General features: G+C 36.1%; 1 protein-coding gene across 5 annotated transcripts in view; it reads right to left on the bottom strand.

Moving 5' to 3' along the window:
• SLC6A15 (solute carrier family 6 member 15) overlaps nucleotides 1–24544 on the bottom strand; it is a 57244-nt gene that overhangs the window by 14844 nt on the left and 17856 nt on the right. For all 5 annotated transcript variants that reach the window (XM_027543225.1, XM_027543226.1, XM_027543224.1 and 2 more), the window contains 5 exons: nucleotides 17405–17895; nucleotides 10780–10937; nucleotides 10282–10408; nucleotides 8833–9014; nucleotides 1459–1569 (listed from right to left, as the gene is read on the bottom strand). In XM_027543225.1, the coding sequence (XP_027399026.1) occupies nucleotides 1459–1569; nucleotides 8833–9014; nucleotides 10282–10408; nucleotides 10780–10937; nucleotides 17405–17693 (867 nt within the window). In that variant the 5' untranslated portion in view covers nucleotides 17694–17895. The remainder of the gene's footprint in view (nucleotides 1–1458; nucleotides 1570–8832; nucleotides 9015–10281; nucleotides 10409–10779; nucleotides 10938–17404; nucleotides 17896–24544) is intronic.

Genomic DNA, 24544 nt, shown 5'->3' with positions numbered 1-24544 from the left:
TTAATAGTTATTTCCAGTTCTGGTTTAAAATGTTAACCAAGTATTGCAGTTTTAAACATGGGGACCGTATAAAACTGTCATATTCAAGTATCTAGATTCTAAAATATCTATTTAAATCCAATATTTAGAGTCATGTCACAAACAATTACCAACTTAGAGAAACGTGAAATTCCAGGAATCCACATCAAAGCTAGTTGTTTTAAACTCAGAAAACTTTTTTTTTTCCTATACTGTAAAAAATAAATATTTGTGGTCGTCACTAAGTATGGCCCATTTGTGGCTGATTTAAATGATAATATAGCTGAATTCATAAATGTGAACTAATTATTCGTTGAGAAATTCCAACAACCCTATAGGACTTTTGAACAATAGAAGAGAAGCAGATCACAATGTCAACATTTTTGCTACTTGAGAATGAACAGAACCCCACTTGGAACCAGATACTCAAAAAACACAGCCTCTTTTTCACAGGACCACGGCAGCTGCCAGGAGTGACAATCCCAGGGAGGCTAAAATCTTCTCCCCGAGTCTCTCAGCACGATGCTTGGTGCAGTCATGTCTCAGACAACTTCCAATTTCTGAACTAAATTGAGATTGTGTCTTTATAACTCATTGTCTGATTATGATAGTGTTAGCACGATAATTGAAGTATGATTTCATTTCAGTGAATATCCAAAATCTATATGCACCTCAAATATGTTTTTGACTGTTTCCTCTCAAACCAATACAAGTCTCAATGAGCCCTACATTGAGGTCAGCTCTAAGTTAAATGACAGAGTTTAAGTTCTGAGCCTTTTAGGAAACCTAATGGAATTTTCCTGAAATGCATATGCATTTATAAAAATTACTGAACTTCCCAAACACACTAATATAAATACTATTCTAAAAAATACAAAACCTCAAAACAGAACAAGAAACCTTGAATTTTTTCTAAGACAAGATTTCGAGTGCAATAGCATTCTTAATCTGGGTCCATGGACTTTAGGAATTCTGTCAACCTCTTAAGACAATAAGCAAATTAATATGTTCATTATTTTTTCTGGTAAGAAGATCCTATTATCAGTTTTTTTTTTTTTTTTTCCCAAAGGAGTCCATGTCACAAAAGATTAAAAACCACTGAAATAGAAGAGAAAGAGTAAAGATTGATAAGTTCTAAACTGTACCAGTATAAAAATGGGAAGTTAATTTATTGTAAAAGAGGAACTTCTGAAGTTTAAATAGTGAAACTTACTCTGGATAAAGTGCAACATTTTAAAGTGGAGAGAGTTGGATATAATTATAGATATCTAAAAGCCTTGGTTTTACTAGGCTGGTTAACTTAATGGTTATAATTTAATAGTTTAGTGTACACTGTTGTACGTAGGTTCAAACAATTATCCCTTAAATTTAACTGTGGGAATATTTTGACAACATAAAGCTTTTGTGATCATAAGCCTTAACTGGAAATACAGTACATACCTCAGGGGTAAACATGTGACGGATGCCATCAACTGAACCATTTAAAAGGAGTGCTCTGATTAGGAAGCATATAAGTACCACATATGGGAACAGAGAACTAAAATACATGATCTGCAAAGAAAGATGAAAATAGGTGAGACACACTAACAACTATATTCTTTCTCATACTTAAAGATTATTTGTGCTGCTCTATACTGTACTTTCCTGGTGGCTCAGATGGTAACAAATCTGACTGCAATGCAGGAGACCTGGGTTTGATCCCTGGGTCAGGAAGATTCCCTGGAGAAGGGAATGGCTACCCACTCCAGTATTCTTGCCTGGAAAATTTCATGGACAGGAGTCTGGCGGGCTGCAGTCCATGAGTTGCAAAGAGTTCAACACAACTGAGTAACTAACACTTTCACTTCATATCCTCATACTGTGAAAATGACCCTTTTATAATATAATAATTAATACTATTCATACAGTGTTTAGTCATCATAGCAGAATGGCTTATTCGTTTTGATTTGGTATGATTCATTAAGATCTATTTGGGATATAATGAAAAATGGGAAATCTTCCTTATTTAATCTCCTTTAAAAGAGCCCATAGGTATGATGTAACTTGAATAGTGTTGATTCCTCACAGTTCACACAGTTCACAAGTAAGCAGTGTTTAAGAGAAACAAAAGGACACTGACTCCTTAACAAGACCTACTTTATAGTTTTAGATAGCAAAAGTCCTTTTTTTTAAAAAAAAATTAAGCAAAGTTCCATCATAATTCTGTAAACCTTCTAGACAGTGGTCCCTGTTAAGGCTCCTACAGAACTTGAATAATAAAGGTTTTACTTTCCACCTCAGAAGTCTTCATCATTAAACAAATGTTATCATAGAAAAGCAACTGTCTTCACCAGACATGTGCCACCTCCTTGACACCTCCAAGTGGTTCCTAAAACCCTGGGTTCCCCCCAAAGCTGTCCCTACCACCCAACAGTCGTTAAGGTCAAACATCCAGAAGTTCTGCATGGTTTCTAATTTCCTGGCTTCCAGACTCCCACCCGGGCTATCTCACTCCCTGCTTACATGCTCTCCTGAAATCTCTAATACAGTAGAAACAAAAGGCAAATGGCTCTGTCCTGCAAAGCCTTACACCAGGCTGCCTACCTGCCTGCCCTCCCACTCCTCCCTGAGCTCCAGCCCTGAGGGAAACCAAGCTCTCAGCTTCATCTTTGCAAATCTTCATAGAACACTCAGAATAAGACTTTTTTTTTCCAACCAATAGGCCCCCAAATGCCCTTCCCTATGTCCCATGAACCTTCAATGATATTATTTTTATTTGGTTTGACAGCACTTAACACTGCGGAAATTGTCATCTGTGTTTACTGGTTAATTTTCAGTCTCCCTTACTGAAATATAAGTTCTGTGAATGCAAGGACCTTTTCTCTCTTGCTCACTACCAAATTCCAAACATCTAACAGAATGGTTAACACATATTAGGTATATGATATGTATCTGTGGGGGAAGGAATAGAGGGAAGGTGAGAAGAACGGAGGAAAAAAACTGAAAAACTGCCATAGCAGAGGATAACTCAGGCAGGTCAGAGATACTGAATCCTATAATAATTGTAGACAGACAACAGAGAAGTCAGCACAATAATTTGCACTTCTATTCTGTATACTTTGTAACTGTATTTCAGTATTATTAAAAATATTACAAACAAAATCTCTGCATAATTAGGAAACTATATTTCTCTAAAAGTAATTATATTCTAATTTAATTATAAAGAAATATAATTTTTCAATCAATTCAAAAGGCCTAAATTTTAAATTGCATCCACTTATCCACGTTTCTTGTTTTCTAAAAATCAGAATGCTTTCAGATGGAGTGCTTTTCATTCTTTCTGCCTACTTTTACCATCCTTTATATTTGCGGGTCTACAATATCTATTCAAGTAGCCTTGGTCTCACTTGAATTGCAGCTATTCCTTTTATGATTTTTCTTTCAAATTTTGAAGCCAACTAGAAGGGTGGATTCACTTCTGCACAATAGTTTATCTTTTTTTTTTTTAACCGAACTCAAATTTGGTGCCTTTGGCAACCCACTCCGGTATTCTTGCCTGGGAAATCCCATGGACAGAGGAGTCTGGTGGGCTGCATGGGGTCACAAGAGTCGGACCTGAATGAGTGACTAAACAACAAACTGACAAGGACTCCTATTAACCCGTTTATTTCACAAGTGAAAATGAAGGCTGCACACTGCAATAATCTGGACGGTTTGGTAATGATTTTTTTTCCAATTGATATGATATACCTCGGTATATTTTTAACATAATTTCAAATTAGAAGCTAACAAAGTCAATGATTCTTCCTGGAGCTGTATTTGCCCATGCTAAACAACTCTAAATCACCAGAATATGGTTCTTTTTCCACAACTGACTCCCAATTTCATGCAAGCCCCTTTGCTTTCGTCCTCAATGACGTGTCACTTCACTATCAGCTTCCTGCTCATTTTGCCTCTAGATTTTCCCTCCAGCTCTCCTCTCCATCTCAGAAATTCATCACCCACACTACTACCAGAATGATCTTTCTAAAGATCTGAGGGTGTTAATGAACTGCTAAAAAACCCTCAAATACTTCACACTGTTAAGTTACAGCCAGTCATTTTCCCAGTGTCCCTAAATACTTTAATACCTGCAGTCAACCTAACCTTTCAAGCCTCACCTCCCTCAGGCTACACAAACTGTTTGTAAAAGTCACACAGGGTTACTGAGCAGTCTTTGGGCTTTGCACTTGCTGTTTTCCATGCCTCTGGTGTCTTCTCTCTGAACGTGCTGGTGAACTCTTCTTCAACCATCAAACTCTAGCCCCCAGTCTACCTCCTCTGTGAAGCCCTCCCCCAAATCCTATTACTTTCAGTGGCAGCCTCTATGCTATCATGCACTTTATTTGCAGCTCTTTACTGCATGTATTCTGCTGTAATTATCTGTCTCACCCATTCAGTTATGGGTTCTATGTGAATAAAGGTGGGGTGGCCTATTATCCTTTGCACATTCTTTGATACTCAAAAATATTGTACTTTAAGAGCCAATTCATAGGAAATTTTCCTTTCTGTACACATTCTCTAAAAAAAAGAAAACCCTCACCTTTATTCTATAGTACTTAAAAAAATGATGTACTAATTATATGATCAGATAATTCAAGCTTCATTTATTAATTCAACAAGTGTTTGAGTTCTTAAAGACACTCATCTGGCTTCAGTGATAAGATTCTAGCTTAGTTTCGTCCAAAAACGAACATGAGGCTCTTATGTTGGATATAACATAAAGAAAAGTGACGGTCAAGATTTTAAACATGAAAACATTTAAGCAGTATTAGGTAGGTCACACGTGAATTTTCTTCTCCTGTGAGCAGGTAAAAGAACAAAATATTTACTTATTAAATATTTACTTAATTATTTACTATCAAATTATTATTTATTTTATTAAATGAAAGCTTTACTTATTAAAATATTTACTTATTATATTTACTTTTATTTTATTACTTATGTAATAATACTTATTATTTACTTATTACTTATTAAATATTTACTTATTAATATTTACTTATTGAACATTTACTTATTAAAATATTTACTTATTATTTACTTATTAATTCTGAGATGTAAAGATATGTCAGTATTTTACAGAGGTATCCATTTTGTGTTTTTAAACACAAATTCTTCTCATTTAATGAGTCTCGGAATACTAAAATTGCCAGTTGCATGATATTATTAAAAATAGTTTAAATTCTATCTAATTGACTATATGTAAAACGCTACCCCTCAAGCACTTTCTCATTTTTTGCATTGTTACCTGTTAATATTTTATGATTTCTTGCCTGCCTCTTCCACTAGGATGGACATTCCATGAGGACAGCTATTTTGTCTGCCTTGTCCACCGCTGCACTTCCAGAGTTAGGTCACTGCCCAGCAAATAGTAGCGCTCAATAAACTCGAGTTCAGTGAGTACATGAATGACTCAAGTATTTTTCTTAAGAACTGGGAACTAAAACAATGAAATATGTTTCTTTGGCTGGTTTTAACACTCCCTGGGCCTTAAAAGTGCTTCCCTTGTGGCTCAGCTAGTAAAGAATCTGCCTGCAATGTGGGAGACCTGGGTTTGATCCCTGGGTTGGAAAGATCCCCTGGAGAAGGCAAAGGCTACCCACTCCAGTATTCTGGCCTGGAGAATTCCAAAACTGACCTGCCTTTCACAGCAAGGACATTCAATAAGAGAGATAAGCTTACAAATCAAAATGTTACATGAAAATACTTTCGTTCTACTCAACTATGGAAGAACAATAAACATATGAAATCATTTAGTTATTTTTCTCTTTTTTTGTATTAAAATGTTTTAACACACCTTCAGACAGTCATCCTTTCTGAGGACTTCATAGCCCAGTTCTAGCTCTGCTACTTACCAGTTGTTTAATTCTATTTATTCTTCCTAAGCTTAACTTTGCAGTCAAATGGGGATATGAACATGTAAATCATCTGGCTGATAGAAAGATTAAACAAGCTAATGTATGCAGAGTGTTTACTTGGCACATTAGTCGTACTGATAGCAAAGCAGTACCAGTGGAAGACATTACCTTTAAAGATAAAGAAAGCCTGGAGCTTCTCATTTCTATCCATCTCCCTGGAGTCAGGCATCCCCTTCACAGAGGATCCAACAAAGGACATGCAGCCATACAATGTCCACTGGACCACCTTCGCTAGTGTGAGTCTCTACCACTGCAGACAACTAATTTCATTGTTAGCAGGCTTGATTCCCGAAAGATCTTCCTTTCGGTGAAGAGTCACCACCACCCCACCACTCTCCATGATCCCCAGGATTTGACCATGTGACCACATGGGATGAGTAAGGCTTATTCCTTTTTCTTCAAATACTTGAAGATTGTGATTAAGAAGCTAAGATAACTCTTCTCCATAACAAAGGAGAAAATAAGGGTTTTGGTAAAAATCCAGTATTACAGGTGTAATTCAATTGACTTGTGCCTACCTGACCTAAAGGAGAATGAGACTGTCATATTCCTGTCTTAATTCATGCAGTTTGAAATTAGCATTCTGTGTGTGTGTGTGTGTTGGCAAAGACTTTTAGCTGCTAAATACTCTTAGTTGTTTTTTCCCCACATACTAACCTTAAACTTCATTATTCTTAAACCATATTTCTCTATACTGCATTGGTGTGTTTATTTAGAGACTTTTTTGTTTGGCAGACAAATAAAGCTTTACATATATTTCTAATAAATTTCTTATTGTATTCAGCTCATTGGTTCAGAATAAGCAAATATACATTTAGACTTTCAAAACTTTGTTCATATTACTTATAGCTTTCTCTTATCTGTGCCTACTAAATTTTCTCTTCAAAATCTCCTGAAAAGCTAGCCTCTCCCTAAGCCTTCTCATTGAAATAATAAATCACATATAGTCTAGAAATTATATTAGATTTTCTAGAAAAGTTATTTTACATAAGAAAAACATCCCAAATATGTGATAAGAAAAGTATGAGTATTTTCTTTAAATGATAAGACACATACTCAGACAAAGAAAAAATAAAATGTGGTATTAAGACTTGAGCAGAGGGATCTTTGGTCTTCCCTGGCTCACCACAGTTGGTTCTTATTCTATCAAATGACATTATCTTAGGAAGCCTATAAATGTGGTTAGATTTGGCTTAGGAATCTATTCCTTTATTTAAAACCTGACTATATTGGAGCTGTGACATTATAGAAGACACATCAAGTGGAACCAACTAATTGAACGTATTTAATCACAGAATACACTAACATTTATAAAAGACCAAAAAATACTCCGGTGTGTTATCTACCATATTCATTTCTGCAAAGGAAAATGGTAAAGAAGTTCCATTAGGAAGCGAAATGTAAAATCAGCTGTGATTTACAAGCTGTAAAAACTGTCAAACACTTCTAATTAAATATGAACCAACAAGAAGCAAAGATGAAGTAGACACACTTTGCCTAAAAGAGTTCACTATTTAGTGGGGGAAAGCTGTCACAGCAAGAGAGGGTATAGCATTGCAATTCAATAATGTGGCGTTAGCTTCAGACAGAGCTAGGTTTGACTCCAGGTACCAACATTTACTAACCATTATTCTTTGGGCTAGTTACCTGTTTCCACAAACTTGCTTTTTATCTGTAAAGCAGGTCTGAGAGTAGCAATTACTTCTTAGAGGTTTTTGTTTGGGGTTTTTTTTTTTTTTTCAGATTTAAATGGGATAAAGTATATGAAGCACTTCTCATAGTGCCTACTACAAAGTAAACATGTAAAAAAAAAAAGTAAACATGTAATAAATATTGGCATATGTTATTGTTCTTGCTCTGATCATTGTCAAAATCATCTTCATAGTCATTTATTACCACTATTACTACTGCTGCTGCTTTTACTGCTGCTGACTGCTGCTATCTTAATACAGTTATTCCCACTCTTATTAGTATATGATGGTAAGTGGCAATATATTAACCTGGAAAGATACATGATCAGATCTATACTTGGGAAAGAGAAAACAACAGAGATGGATTGCTACAGGGCAGAGAGAAGAACCAAAATTAATTCCTGCTGTGATCCAGACAAAAGAAACAGAGACTTTTAAAACAGCGGCAATGGGGAGGGGGGAATGTACTATGAAAGCAAAATAGTGAATAACAATTACTTTCCTAATACATCCTTTTAAAAAATTATCTGATTCTCTTCCTAGGGTATCTAGAACTCACTTAATGTCTTTCTCAACCACAGTCTCATAAAATTTTCCATTTGCCCTGGCCACACGCCCTTTAGTCTTTTATATTACTCTACGTTTCTTGTTGAGATCATTATAACTACCTAATGTTCAGATATTTAAGAAACACTCCACAATGGACTTTTAAAATCTTGTAAGCAACTATTCCCTAGAGCACCTAGAGCAGAGAAAAAAATGATACACAAATAACATAAACAAGTTCTTTATTCTACTACATTTCCCAATTTCCATGATTGGAACTAATCAGACAACTAAAACATTAGGTTCAGCTGAATACCAGTAAAATGAAAGGACTGTTAAGTGTCGACAAAAAAGTTCAAAACAGATCTTGATAGAAGAGGGAAAGATTATAAACAACTTTAGATTTCATTATAAAAAACTTACATCTTTATTTGTGTCCTTTCCTTGGTCTAAACACATTTTTTAAAAAAATACCACTTTTTACAAGTCTTTAATTAACTGCCTAGATTGAAGTGTTACTTGCAGCTTGCTCAGACAGATTTATTTATATTGGGTGGAGAGGGGCCGGGGGTGGGAATAGTTCCCAGGAATGGCGATTAGATGTTTAGCAGAAGCAGGAGGGGCTCTGACATACTAACTTTTCCAGAAGACTGAATGCCTTTGATCATAGCCAAGCACACCACAACCCAGGCAGCCAGCAAGCAGATGGTCATCTTCCAGTTTAAGCCACCACTTTCAGAAATGGAAGTGGAAATATTCAGTGCTTCTCTGTACCAATAATAGGTAGTGGCAGAACTTTTTTCACATTCTGGCTCTACAACTGTAGAAAGAAAGGTAACACAATCATTTCAGACAAGAAAGAGTAACGAGGCTATTTTTTCCCCCAGTAAGCCTGTAAATCAATTCTTAACATTTCCTAGAAAAGTACTACTTTTCTTAATGCTTCTACAGAAGCATTTAAATCCACAGTGAAATCTCCTGTGAAAAAATATGAAAAAAAAAATCAACAAACACAAATCCTCTTTGATGATTATCTTGTTACACATTTCTAAAATAGGAATGTGTGAGGCTTTTATCAGGGGCTTTTCTGATGGTTCAGCAAGTAAAGAAGCTGCCTGCAATGCAGGAGACACAGGAGATGGGGTTCCCCTGGTTAGATCCCCTGGAGGAGGAAATGGCAACCCACCCCAGTATTCTTGCCTGGAAGATCCCATGGACAGAGGAGCCTGGAGGGCTATATAGTCCAAAGTGTCACAGAGAGTCAGACAAGACTGAGCATGAAAGCACTAGCTTTTATCAAGGTGATTAAAACATATCAGTTTTATAGCCCCTTTTGCCCCCAAAATTATCTGATTGACTTCCTAGGGGGCAGAGCCATCAAAAATGCTAGCTGCTTCACATATGTGACCTTCAAAATGGACCTAGTCTCAAGTGACTTGTGCTGTAAACATAAAATACAAAGGGGTTTTTGGAGATTTAGTATGAGAAAAGCAATGTAAATTATTACATCACTATTTTACATTAAATTTATGTTAGAATATTAATATATTAGATATATTGGACTAAATAAAATATTTCAACTGTCCCTTTTTACTTTTTGTAAATATGGCGACTAAGGACATTTCAGACTACATATGTATGTTACATTCGATATTTACCGGACAGCGCTACAGAATTATTCTTTATATTCTAGGATATAAAATTAAAAGATAAGAAAAACATAGAACAACAGAACCCAAGACATAAAAACAATTTCTTCAATCTAAATTATTCTTTTTCTCCTCTTTTTTATTTTAATGCAAATGTAAGACATCAATAAAGACGAACAAAATAAAATATTGTCTAAGTTTGTAACTGAAGGCTGATAATTTTTTATCCTAACATCCTGGGGCACAATAAAATAACATAAAATAACACAATAAAATAAAGAACTAAATAAATGATGCCAAACTCTATCTTTCTGAGTATATCAAGGAAAGTTTGTTACAATCACTTCAAAAGATTTTAGAAAAAATATCTTGAAAGCTCCCAGCTTTACTAACTTTATGATCTTTAGATACAAAAACTCTACATTGTAGATATCTTACAAGTGTGTGAAGCATTTTTCACCAAAGGACACTGATCCCAAGGCAGAGGCTGCTGAAAAGATTGAGAAAAATAAAACAGACTCCAGCCAATGATGACATTGTAGTAGAGAGCCACAAAAAAGCATACCTGCAAAATAAAATAGTGTGATTACATTAAAATTCTCCTGCCCCTACCTTTGAAACAATGAGATGAGATGCATCAAAGCCCACTTAATACTTAAAAAAAAAACCTTTTTTAAATTTTTATTTGAGACACATTATCTTTTCTAAAATGATGACTCTCATAGGCCTTAAGAAAACGCATTAACAAGATTGTACTACATTCACATTACAGCATATTTTGGGTATTAGTGCAAGCTCCAGGAGTGGTTTTTTTAACACATGATTAAAGACTTGAGTTAGAGAAATACACACTCCAAGGTTGCTTTTAACTTCAGACTATATAATTACAAACCCTGTAAAAAAATCATATGGCATATACCATACCAGGAAACTTACAACACAACTTGCAAATCCAATCCCTCCCAGTTGAGGGCTTATGTAATTCCACACACCAATGCTTCCTCGCCGAATTCTTTGACCCACAGAAAGTTCCAGAAAGAAAAGGGGAATACCTATTACCAGTAGTAGTATTAAATATGGCAAAAGATAGGCACCTATAGAGAGAAGAACAAATAAAATAGATTATATTTTCAACAGCCACAGTATAGAATACACTAATTCTGATTATCTCATGAAAGATGACATTTAAACTTCCATACGTATAATTATAAAAGACTTTAGAGAAAATGCAATTTCATTACTTTAAGCTTTCTGGTATCAGAAACCTGAATTTGACTGCTACCAATAGTTTCTGATAAAAAATAATTATGAAAAAAAGTAAGGATATCAATGAATAGCTTTAGTTTCATTTTACTGAAAAGGTAAAACAACTTTACTTTTTGTAAAAATAACTGATTCCTTAAAATATTTTCTCAAATAGGTTTCAAAGGCTCCTGGAAGTCTTATTCACAAAATGTTAATGAAGTCATTTATTAAATTTTACTCAAACTCATCTAAATCATGCATTTCAAATCTGATAAAGCAAAATGAATGAGATGATATGACACTAAACTGACTTTTTCCCTAAGTAACGACAGGGAAGAAGAAATGCCTGCTTAGACTAAAAGAGAAGAAAAAAGAAAAAGAACATCTACCACAGACAAATGGTATTTTTTTCCCATATATATGTTATAGAAAAAAGTTCACTTCGGGAAATAAGTAATTTTTGGTTTTCCATAACTCTGTTAAGGGGTAGGTAACAACAAAATTACTGCAGATGGTGACTGCAGCCATGAAATTAAAAGACGCTTGCCCCTTGGAAGGAAAGTTATGACCAACCTAGATAGCATATTAAAAAGCAGAGACATTACTTTGCCAATAAAGGTCTGTTTAGTCAAGGCTATGGTTTTTCCAGTGGTCATGTATGGATGTGAGAGCTGGACTGTAAAGAAAGCTGAATGCCAAAGAATTGATGCTTTTGAACTGTGGTGTTGGAGAAGACACTTGAGAGTCCCTTGGACTGCAACGAGATCCAACCAGTCCAAGAGATCAGTCCTGGTTGTTCATTTAAAGAACTGATGCTAAAGCTGAAACTCCAATACTTTGGCCACCTCATGCGAAGAGCTGACTCACTGGAAAAGACCCTGATGCTGGGAGGGATTGGGGGCAGGAGGAGAAGGGGAAGACAGAAGATGAGATGGCTGGATGGCATCACCCACTCGATGGACATGAGTTTAAGTAAACTCCTGGAGTTGGTGATGGACAGGGAGGCCTGGCATGCTGTGACTCATGCGGTCGCAAAGAGTCGGACACGACTGAGTGACTGAACTGAACTGAATGAATACTAATTTAAAAAAAAAAGATAATAGCTATTATAAAATATATGTGCTATATTTTCATAGTAAAGTTTTCATACTTAAATATATATGCATATTATTTTACAGCTAAATCTCAACTTAAGACATATGCCCAGTGACTTAAAAATGTACTAAATCAATTGACAATGTTAATATTAGACTCTATTATTGATAAAGTCTAACAAGAAACCTGTACTCATATCTAAATGAGAATACATATGCAAATTATTCATTAGATAATCTTTAAAATGGACATGCTAAATTCAAATTTCATATCTGGAGTTTTTTCCAACCAGATACTACCAAGTGGGGACTAATGCCCTTTTTAAAGAGGAGGCCATTCATTATATTTCTCTCATTAAAAAGAAAATGAATAATGGTATTGAATAGATTTTGGAAGCTGTTCAAATTGTTCTGGTACCTTTTCTGTTGAAGAGGTAAATATTAATGATTTTTTTTCAAGTCATTTATCTCAGTGTCTATACACCTCTTAAATAATTTCCATGTATAAGAATTTCCTTTAAAATGGTGGTTGGTAGAAAATCTCTACTCTCTTACAGCTGATTTTCAGACTTTGAGACATGAGTTGATTCTACAAAGGAGTATGTAATGTAAAGCATCGATGCGTGAGATTATAAAACAGAATTATCAAAATTCAAACCCTAAGATGACTAACAGCATTCAGGCACTAATGACCTGAGAATGTTTCCTGAAGGACTGAAAATGCACTTTAACACCTGCATGAGATCCTGGGGTGTGAATAGGTTTACGTGTGTGTGAACAACTAGGAGAAAAAAAAAGAGAATGAATGAAGACTGGACTCATTGGGAATATTTTCTCAGGTATGTGCACATGACATGTTATTAGATACCTAGCCATTTCTTCGGACTCAAATTACTCTACAGTCCTGGAAATTAAAATAGTCCTAGTTAAAACACAACTGAGCATTTACTACTTGCCGGGCATACTTCTATCCATGTTACATGTAATCACTTATTTATTCCTTACAAGAATCCAGTGTGGTAAGCACAATTATTGGAGAAGGGAATGGCACCCCACTCCAGTACTCTTGCCTGGAAAATCCCATGGACGGAGGAGCCTGGAAGACTGCAGTCCATGGGGTCGCTAAGGGTTGGACAGGACTGAGCGACTTCACTTTCACTGTTTTCACTTTCATGCATTGGAGAAGGAAATGGCAACCCACTCCAATGTTCTTGCCTGGAGAATCCCACAGAATGGGGAGCCTGGTGGGCTGCCGTCTATGGGGTCGCACAGAGTCGGATACGACTGAAGTGACTTAGCAGCAGCAGCAGCAAGCACAATTATTACCCTCATTTTACAGGTGTGGAAATGAAGCCAGAAATAGTAAGTTAACTTGTGAAAGATCACCTGTATAGTGAAGGAAAGAGCCAGGCTTCATAGTCAAATTGGCTTCAAAACCTGAGCTGGTAGTTTCTATATTATAACACTTACTAAACTTAATCAGAGCTACCCTGGTCACTCAGATGGTAAAGAATCTGCCTACAATGCGGGAGAGCTGGGTCTGATCCCTGGGTCAGGAAGATACTCTGGAGAAGGGAATGGCTACCCACTTCAGAATTCTTGCCTGGGAAATCATTTGGACAGAGGAGCCTGGCAAGCTACAGTCCATTGGGCGGCAAAGAGTCGGACATGACTGAGCAACTAACATTCTCCCTTTCACTCTCAAGCTTAAGCATTGTGCTTTAAGTAATATCTCCAGACAGATCAACGTATATTGGTCTATTTCTTTTTATTCTGTTATTCATAAAGTACCTCAAATGATGAATACGATTTATGCAAGTTGAGACTGTTTAAACAAATACCTAGATGCTCGAAGCTATACTGCATGCATAGTACCACCTTTTAAACTCCAACAGCCATCTCAAAATAATGAAGTCCATTGGTGTTTTATAATATCACTCTCTAGCACTTGTAATTAGAAGACAGGGGACAATTCTTGGAAGGGCATCTTGATTTTCTTTACATATAAAAGTAAGGAGCAAGAGCCATTTTTGCTAACTGATAACTAACTATGAAATCCTTTAGAGTTTTCCACCAAGACTAATACTGTATCAAACAGAAAGAAACCTGAGTTTTCAGCCAAGATAGCCTCTTCCTCAATAGTATGGTCAATAAAGTGCATAAGGCAAAAGGTCTGAAAATAAGAATTCATCTTCTGCCCATCTTGCAAATGGGATAATTTGTTGTGAAATATAAAGCAGGGTAGTACTTAGCTGCTTGTGGCTGATTTGGTAAATAATTAATCTGTGATATTAAAGACTAGCTAAGGAGCTTGCAGGTTCAGTGGAGTGATGGGTAGTGTACCACCAACTCCATGTATTGATTCTTACCTCTCAGGCAGATTTATCACACAGGCTGTGTGTGCTGGGCTAAGTTGCTTCAGTCATGTCCTACTCTTGGCAACCCCATGAACTATAACCCGCCAGACTCCTGTCCATGGGACTCTTCAAGCAAGAATACTGGAGTAGGTTGCCATTTCCTTCTCCAGGGACCTTCCCAAGCCAGGGATTGAACCCACATCTCACGTCTCCTGCACTGGCAGGCAGGTTCTTTACCACCAGCGCCGCCTGGGAAGCCATCACACACGCTGCTGCTGCTAAGTCGCTTCAGTCGTGTCCGACTCTGTGCGACCCCATAGATGGCAGCCCACCAGGCTCCCCTGTCCCCGGGATTCTCCTACTTTTCCCCAAACCTGTTGGTCTTCCCCTGGTTGAATTAAGTAAGCAAGACATTAAATGTATTTTGTCACCTGACACCTTAGCTTTTTATCTTAGTGACTAAAAGAAACCATTTCACATGAGAATGGTTTTATTACTTCAACTGATTTATAGGTTGGTAATTAAATAAAAAATAAAATAAAACCATGTTTTTGTCCTGTCACCAAACCTATCACAAACTGGAATCAAATACCAAAATAGGCATTCTTTCCTTTATGTGCCAAAATGCCACATAGAAAACATTTAGTATTTAAACACACTTGTTTTAACAGCTTCCATATAAGTATATAGTAAAGATAGTAAAGAAAGTAAAGCAAATATTAAAGTTATTTTAATTTAATAACCCTATGCTCAAACTACCGCACAATTTCACTCATCTCACACACTAGTAAAGTAATGCTCAAAATTCTCCAAGCCAGGCTTCAGCAATATGTGAACCGTGAACTTCCTGATGTTCAAGCTGGTTTTAGAAAAGGCAGAGGAACCAGAGATCAAATTGCCAACATCCGCTGGATCATGGAAAAAGCAAGAGAGTTCCAGAAAAACATCTATTTCTGCTTTATTGACTATGCCAAAGCCTTTGACTGTATGGATCACAGTAAACTGTGGAAAATTCTGAGAGAGGTGGGAATACCAGACCACCTGACCTGCCACTTGAGAAATCTGTATGCAGGTCAGGAAACAACAGTTAGAAATGGACATGGAACAACAGTCTGGTTCCAAATAGGAAAAGGAATACGTCAAGGCTGTATATTGTCACCCTGCTTATTTAACTTATATGCAGAGTACATCATGAGAAACGCTGGACTGGAAGAAGCACAAGCTGGAATCAAGATTGCCGGGAGAATTATCAATAACCTTAGATATGCCGACGACACCATGCTTATGGCAGAAAGTGAAGAGGAACTAAAAAGCCTCTTGATGAAAGTGAAAGTGGAGAGTGGAAAAGTTGGCTTAAAGCTCAACATTCAGAAAACAAAGATCATGGCATCTGGTCCCATCACTTCATGGGAAATAGATGGGGAAACAGTGGAAATAGTGTCAGACTTTATTTTTGGGGGCTGCAAAATCACTGCAGATGGTGACTGCAGCCATGAAATTAAAAGACACTTACTCCTTGGAAGGAAAGTTATAACCAACCTAGATAGCATATTGAAAAGCAGAGACATTACTTTGCCAACAAAGGTCCGTCTAGTCAAGGCTATGGTTTTTCCTGTGGTCATGTATGGATGTGAGAGTTGGACTGTGAAGAAGGCTGAGCGCCAAAAAATTGATGCTTTTGAACTGTGGTGTTGGAGAAGACTCTTGAGAGTCCCTTGGACTGCAAGGAGATCCAACCAGTCCATTCTGAAGGAGATCAGCCCTGGGATTTCTTTGGGAGGAATGATGCTAAAGCTGAAACTCCAGTACTTTGGCCACCTCATGAGAAGAGTTAACTCATTGGAAAAGACTCTGATGCTGGGAGGGATTGGGGGCAGGAGGAGAAGGGGATGACAGAGGATAAGATGACTGGATGGCATCACTGACTCGATGGACGTGAGTCTGAGTGAACTCCGGGAGTTGGTGATGGACAGGGAGGCCTGGCGTGCTGTGATTCATGGGGTCGCAAAGAGTTGGACAGGACTGAGTGACTGAACTGAACTGAACTGAACTGAATGTTAGGTAATGTTCAGTTTTACTCAAGTGTACTATTGAGCCTGTATCCTATAGGAACTATCTATTCTTTTGTATATGTTTTTATTTTCTTGATTTTAAGACAGTTTTCACTAAATAACCCTTGCAATTATATGCACAAATACAAATAGCTAAATATGCTGATAGAGATAATTTGCTTGAAATCAAAAATGTTAATTTCTTTACAGCATCTTAAGGGTGCTGATATCTACAGATGAAGACTATCTGGTATTATATTAATTATCTGGTTAAATTCCTTCTACTGGGATCTACAAAGTTCTGGTTGGCAACCGAAGACTATAATCATTCTAAATTATATGTAACTTTGTTTCATTCAAGAATGAAACAACTTAAAACTCAGAGTTAATACATTGTGGATAGAACATTCTCTCTCTTGTTCACCAATATCTTTTGTATCAGAAACTTGAGGATTTTCTCCAAAGTGAATAACTGAGAGGAACAAGGAATGGAACACTGGTTAGAAAAGGCAGTAATTTTGAGATGTTAACAGGATCCACAGAAAGAATTTGAGACTATGACCTCAAGCAATCCTTGTGTGTTCATAGCAAGTCATCGGCTCCTATGGAAACCTAATCTGAAAACAAAGCTTAACTCACTTTCAACAAAGGCGTCTCCTTGGTTTTACAATGAAATTCATAGCTTCTAAAATACTGAGACTGCAGCAACAATGATTGCTATTTGACATAATCAACTGCAATTTACTCAGCAATGTATCACTCAAAAAAAAAAAAAAAAAACAACACACATAAAAGGCAGAAAACAGAAACTTACCGCCCCCGTTCTTCTGACAGAGGTATGGGAACCGCCACACATTCCCTAATCCTACAGAAAATCCAACCTGGGCCAGGATATACTGTAGCTTGCTGTTCCAAGCCGGTCTTGCATCTTTGACTTCAGATCTTTCTACAACATCTGTGTCTTTCTCTTCTGGGACATCAACAATTAGTTCACTCTTCTTAAAAGCATCATCAGCTGAGTCTTCATTGGAAAGAAGGTCTTTGACAGACTCAATAACCTCATCGTCTAATTCTCTTTTTACCACCTTGCTATTCTTCGGCATTGGAAAGTGTGGGTAGTAGTAGTTTTGTTTTTTTTTTTTACTTTCCTTTTGGCAAACTTCTTAATTCTTAAATTCTTAAATCAACTAAAAATATGTTAGTTGATATGAATAAAAGTTGGAGGAGGATATCAAAGAAATCTTTGATTCAAGGTGATAAAGTCTTATGGATCTTGGATCTGTTTGTTCAATATTCTGTAGGTACCTGTAAAATTTTAAGTTGAAAAAAATATTTAATGAGAAAAATATTTAAAATACCAAAGACTTCGTCTTCTTAGTTTTTGCGATGCAAACTCTTTCTGCATAGTATAAAATATATGCTTGTTCTTGACCTTTCAGAGCTTAATATTCACAGAAGTATAAGAATTGTAAAGTACCCAAGAGCTTCACACAAATTTTCTTTTAGCTAACTTCTTCCTTCTTGCAAAAATCTACTTCAGCCTCAGATATACCCCATTGCATAATGTATACTCAGTTCATTTGTAAGTAGAATTTTGAAACTTTTTCTTAATTCCTTCTTCCCTCTCTGAATAAAGTACTTATAAAATTACATAAACAATTGCATGCTATCCCTGTAAATTTGTCTTATATAGAATTTCTTCTGTTAGCATATTCATCTACTCATTCATTTGCTATTAAGGGAAAAGTTGTTAAGGGATATATTGCAGGAAGGGAAATTTCTCCTTTCCTCTCTTAAACACCCTTTGGTAGCGGATAAGTTTGTTTTCTATGTTTTTGAGCCTGTTTCTGTTTTGTATTCATTTGTGTTATTTTTCAGATTCCACATATAAGTGATATCATTTGGTATTTGTCTTTCTTTGTCTTACTTCACTAAACATAATATTCTCTAGGTCCATCCATCTTGCTACAAATGGCAATATTTTATTCTTTTTATGGCTGAGTAATATTCCTTTGTGTGTATGTGTGTGTGTGTGTGTGTGTGTGTGTGTGTATACACCACATCTTCATAAGCCAATTGCCTGCTGATGGGCTGCCTCCCTGTCTTAGCTATTGTAGACAGTACTGCATTGAACAGTGGGGTTTATGCATCCTTTTGAAGTAGAGTTTTCCATTTTTCCAAATATATACCTACAAGTGGAATTGCTGGATCATATGGTAGTTCTCTTTTTTAGTTTTTTAAAGGAATGTTGATACTGTTTTCCATAGTGGCTGTACAAATTCCCACCAACAGTGTATAAAAGTTCCCATTTTTCTACTCCCTCTCCAGAACTTATTTATAGACTTTTTGATGGTAGCCTTTCTGACCAGTGTGAAATTATCTGTTTTCAAAAGTAACTAAATGTATGAGAGTTTCTCGTCAAAACTAGATCAGGAAGCTTGAAAAATAATATCCAAAAGAATTCTGCCATTCACTGATAGAAAAAGAATGGAATTTTTTAATGGAACTGCTGTTAGGTTTACATTGAAAAAGTCCGAAAAACATTCTGTCATACTTTATCTTATAACCTTAATAAAAAGAGTACTGGGTCACCAATAGAAAAAAAAAATTCTTTAACTTGATCATCTATTTGTCATTTTAAGATTTGGAGGTGTTTCATTGATTACAAAATTAAAATGTGTACATCAAGGAAAAACACTAATTTAGGACTTGGTGAATAATAAGAGAAAGACTGTGAAGAAAATTCTTGAAGAAGAAGCATTCCCCAAATATTGTGAATAATAGAAACATCTCTAGAATAAGTGAAAAACTTCTAAAGTTAACTATTTTAAAGAGGCTAACAAGGTTTGAATAAGGAAACAGTTTCGTGAAGTTAGGGATTATGCCTGTTTAATTTGCATTATTTCCCTCTAAAGTTCAGTAAATATTAGTTCAATAAATGAAAACATATAATCATTGAAAAGCTGAAAAAAGCTGTTTCCAAATAATTTTTGCTGGAAGAAGACAACCTGACATAACAAAGTGCTATTTGTGAGACATAAATTGTCTAACTGTCTACATTTTTTGGATCATCTAATGATAAACCGTTGGCATAATAACTTTACTGATACAAGGATAAGGGTATTTGTTTTAATTTGACAAGTTTGGAGTTGTGTCCTAACCTTTTTACTTAGTTATATAACTTCCCACAGTTATATGACTCAATTTAGTTTCCTCAGTAAACATGTATTTGTTATTCCTTTTGCTTTTTTCCATAAAATAGAAAGGAAAGGAATGTATTGAAGTTTAAAGTACTATTATATTAAAACTCTTCTTCATAAAGAAAACAAATTTAAAAAGTATTACTCATGAGTCTCCCCCAAATCAGTTATCTCAGAATTGTATTTCTTCTAGCAGGAAAAAAAAAAAAAAAAGAAAACATATTTAGACACTGTTGCATGTTTTTCACATGGGCTTCCCTGGTGGCTCAGAGGGTAAAAGCATCTGCCTACAATGCAGGAGACCTGAGTTCGATCCCTGGGTCAGGAAGATCCCCTGGAGAAGGAAATGGCCCAACAGATAATCATACCAGCTTTACATAGTAAATCTTTTGGCAAAGTTTAATTTCAAAATTCCTATACAACAACCCAAAGTTCATATTTTCTATGAAAAAAATCAGTGTCTAATGAAAACAAAATTTAAATGCAATTTTATATTTTAAATTCCTAAAATATACTTAACTACATATACAGATTTATAATGCAATAATCTCAGGCAAAGTTTATAAAATTTAAAACTTAAAAAGGAATATTATATATCTATTTGCATGCATTTACAGTTCCTTTTCTATTATAAGCAAAATCAAAAGTGATCATACATTAATAATGTCACAAGTGAAATAATTTATACTCTCTTTTCTCACTGTTTCTTACCCACCTCCTTCTCTTAGGGACTGCTACAGGATAATATGGGATGGGGATCACTATAGGATAATATGGGGTGGGGTTGCAGTTAACATTGAAACTTCCACAATAACAAGTGAGGTTTTTTTGGGGGAAAGTATATCTCTTCTTCAATAGGCCATAATGTCTCCTTGGAGAATGACTTAATCTTACCAATCTCACATTCTTAATGTTTAACTCTGTCAACTATATGAACTTAAAGTATGGCCAATTACATTGTATAATAACTACAAGTATTTTGCATTATTACACATTTGGTTTCAGTTTTTTTTTTTTTTTTTTGCCTTTCACCCCAAGGCCCTATATTTACTGAGTCAGAGGCATTCCTTTCTTATACAGAGGCTGCATATAGTCAAAAAATATAAATTGGGTTTCTGAGTGGAGTTATAAAAACTTAGTATATGAGACAACAATTTGTAAGTCAAATAAATTTCAAAATTTTAAGACCCAACTTTTCTGAAAGAGAAAACTTTTATGCTTGCCTGAAGAACTTAAAAGTATGGCATAGGTGAAGGTTTGAAAATATAATTGGTTATCTCCAAAAGTGTATCACTGTTGCTTCAAAACAGGAATGTCCAGGAAGGACATGAAGTAGTGAATGATAAAGTAGTGGTATCCTACAGGTCACATGAGAAGTAGGATAATCAGAATCAAGTAACTGCACAGTCTCTACCACGTTAGCATTATCCACTCCTGTGAGAGTCACCTGGCCAACAAGCTGTCAGGACTGCTCTTTGTTGGTACCAAGCAGCTGCATTAGCTGTCATCATTACCAGGTAAGAGCCTCCTATCTACAATGGGGCAACAGATAGTCAAGAATTGGGTCAGAGAGTGTTTTGCTTATGTTCTCCTCTAGGAGTTTTATAGTTTCTGGTCTTACGTTTAGATCTTTAATCCATTTTGAGTTTATTTTTGTGTATGGTGTTAGAAAGTGTTCTAGTTTCATTCTTTTACAAGTGGTTGACCAGATTTCCCAGCCCCACTTGTTAAAGAGATCGTCTTTAATCCATTGTATATTCTTGCCTCCTTTGTCAAAGATAAGGTGTCCATATGTGTGTGGATTTATCTCTGGGCTTTCTATTTTGTTCCATTGATCTATATTTCTGTCTTTGTGCCAGTACCATACTGTCTTGATAACTGTGGCTTTGTAGTAGAGCCTGAAGTCAGGTAGGTTGATTCCTCCAGTTCCATTCTTCTTTCTCAAGATCGCTTTGGCCATTCGAGGTTTTTTGTATTTCCACACAAATTGTGAAATTATTTGTTCTAGCTCTGTGAAGAATACTGTTGGTAGCTTGATAGGGATTGCATTGAATCTATAAATTGCTTTGGGTAGTATACTCATTTTCACTATATTGATTCTTCCAATCCATGAACATGGTATATTTCTCCATCTATTAGTGTCCTCTTTGATTTCTTTCACCAGTGTTTCATAGTTTTCTATGTATAGGTCTTTAGTTTCTTTAGGTAGATATATTCCTAAGTATTTTATTCTTTCCGTTGCAATGGTGAATGGAATTGTTTCCTTAATTTCTCTTTCTGTTTTCGCATTATTAGTGTATAGGAACATAGGCAAAACACTCTCCGACATACATCACAGCAGGATCCTCTATGACCCACCTCCCAGAATATTGGAAACAAAAGCAAAAATAAACAAATGGGACCTAATTAACCTTAAAAGCTTCTGCACATCAAAGGAAACTATTAGCAAGGTGAAAAGACAGCCTTCAGATGGGAGAAAATAATAGCAAATGAAGCAACTGACAAACAACTAATCTCAAAAATATACAAGCAACTCCTACAGCTCAACTCCAGAAAAATAAATGACCCAATCAAAAAATGGGCCAAAGAACTAAATAGACATTTCTCCAAAGAAGACATACAGATGGCTAACAAACACATGAAAAGATGCTCAACATCACTCATTATCAGAGAAATGCAAATCAAAACCACTATGAGGTACCATTTCACACCAGTCAGGATGGCTGTGATCCAAAAGTCTACAAGTAATAAATGCTGGAGAGGGTGTGGAGAAAAGGGAACCCTCTTACACTGTTGGTGGGAATGCAAACTAGTACAGCCACTATGGAGAACAGTGTGGAGATTCCTTAAAAAACTGGAAATAGAACTGCCTTATGATCCAGCAATCCCACTGCTGGGCATACACACTGAGGAAACCAGAAGGGAAAGAGACACGTGTACCCCAATGTTCATCGCAGCACTGTTTATAATAGCCAGGACATGGAAGCAACCTAGATGTCCATCAGCAGATGAATGGATAAGAAAGCTGTGGTACATATACACAATGGAGTATTACTCAGCCATTAAAAAGAATACATTTGAATCAGTCCTAATGAGGTGGATGAAACTGGAGCCTATTATACAGAGTGAAGTAAGCCAGAAGGAAAAACACCAATACAGTATACTAACGCATATATATGGAATTTAGAAAGATGGTAACAATAACCCTGTGTATGAGACAGCAAAAGAGACACTGATGTATAGAACAGTCTTATGGACTCTGTGGGAGAGGAAGAGGGTGGGAAGATTTGAGAGAATGGCATTGAAACGTGTAAAATATCATGTATGAAACGAGATGCCAGTCCAGGTTTGATGCACGATACTGGATGCTTGGGGCTAGTGCACTGGGATGACCCAGAGGGATGGTATGGGGAGGGAGGAGGGAGGAGGGTTCAGGATGGGGAACACATGTATACCTGTGGGGATTCATTTTGATATTTGGCAAAACTAATACAATTATGTAAAGTTTAAAAAAAAAAAACTAAAAATAAAACTACTACATGATCAAAAAAAAAAAAAAAAGAATTGGGTCAAAAATACTGCCCGTGGGTCCAATACAGCCCACTGTCTGATTTTGTAAAGAGCATTTTATTGGCACATAGTCATGCCCACAAATCTACATATCTCCTATGGCTAATTTTGTGCTACAACAGTTGAATCACTTTGAATACATTGTAAAGCTTGAAATATTTACTATTGAAAATATTTAACAGCCACTGTGTATGCTCAGTCCTGTCCGATTCTTTGCAGCCCCATGGACTGTAGCCCGCCAGGCTCCCCTGTCCATGGAAATTTCCAGGCAATATTACTGGAGTGAGTTCCCATGTCCTCCTCCAGGGGATCTTCCCAACCTAGAGATGGAACCCAAGTCCCTTGAATCTCCTGCATTGGCTCTTTACCACTAGCGCCACTTGGGAAGCCTGAGAACCACTCTTCCAGAGATTAAATCTGAATTGAAGAGGCAGAGTGCTCCAAGTCACTCCATATAATGCTCCATTTTCATGACACTAAGTTTTTTTTATCACATAGTATGACAAGATAGAAACCTTCCTATTCAAAGGTAAGATTATTTTCTAAGTAATTATGAGATTAGTTTCTAAGAATGAATGAGTTTTACAGAGAAACAGGGTGTGTAGTTGAGAGTACAGGGATAATAGTTGAGAGGGAAAAAAAAGCAAAAAATAAACGTAGTATATCAGGAAACAAAATTAATGAAACACAAAATAAAAGAAATAACAGATGTTTAGATAATAATAATTTCAAAAAGTAATGCAGAAATGTCTACACTGAGAAGTTACTGAGATAAAGACTCCTAGGGATTTCAAGCAGAAGCAGAAAGGAGAAATAAAAAGACTTCTCAGGATATTCAGTCACTTCTATAAAAGTGAAGAGAAAAAAAATACTTGCTCTTCAGTTTTCACACTCAAGTATTTTATATTTCAATTATAAATGTCACAGGCAAATTGTCTAATCCATGAGAGATCTGATGAGCCCTACGGGGAGGGAGAGGAACAGGCTACATGATTGTGAAGCTTAGCCAACCAGGACAGAGACCCATGTTAAGTAATAGGAGTAAACATTAATTTAAACAAGGAAATAAGGTTCAAACGTAGGAATTTTATAGGGAGAAAAATATAAATATAATAAAAATTAAAATCCAAAAATAATCTAACTAACAAAATCAGGAATGTAAATGGGAGAAAGAAAGAAAGAAA

The sequence above is a fragment of the Bos indicus x Bos taurus genome, chromosome 5 (assembly GCF_003369695.1).
Source record: "Bos indicus x Bos taurus breed Angus x Brahman F1 hybrid chromosome 5, Bos_hybrid_MaternalHap_v2.0, whole genome shotgun sequence".
NCBI lineage: Eukaryota > Metazoa > Chordata > Mammalia > Artiodactyla > Bovidae > Bos > Bos indicus x Bos taurus.
Note: the sequence above shows the minus strand (reverse complement) of the source record. Positions and strands in the feature narration are given on the sequence as shown.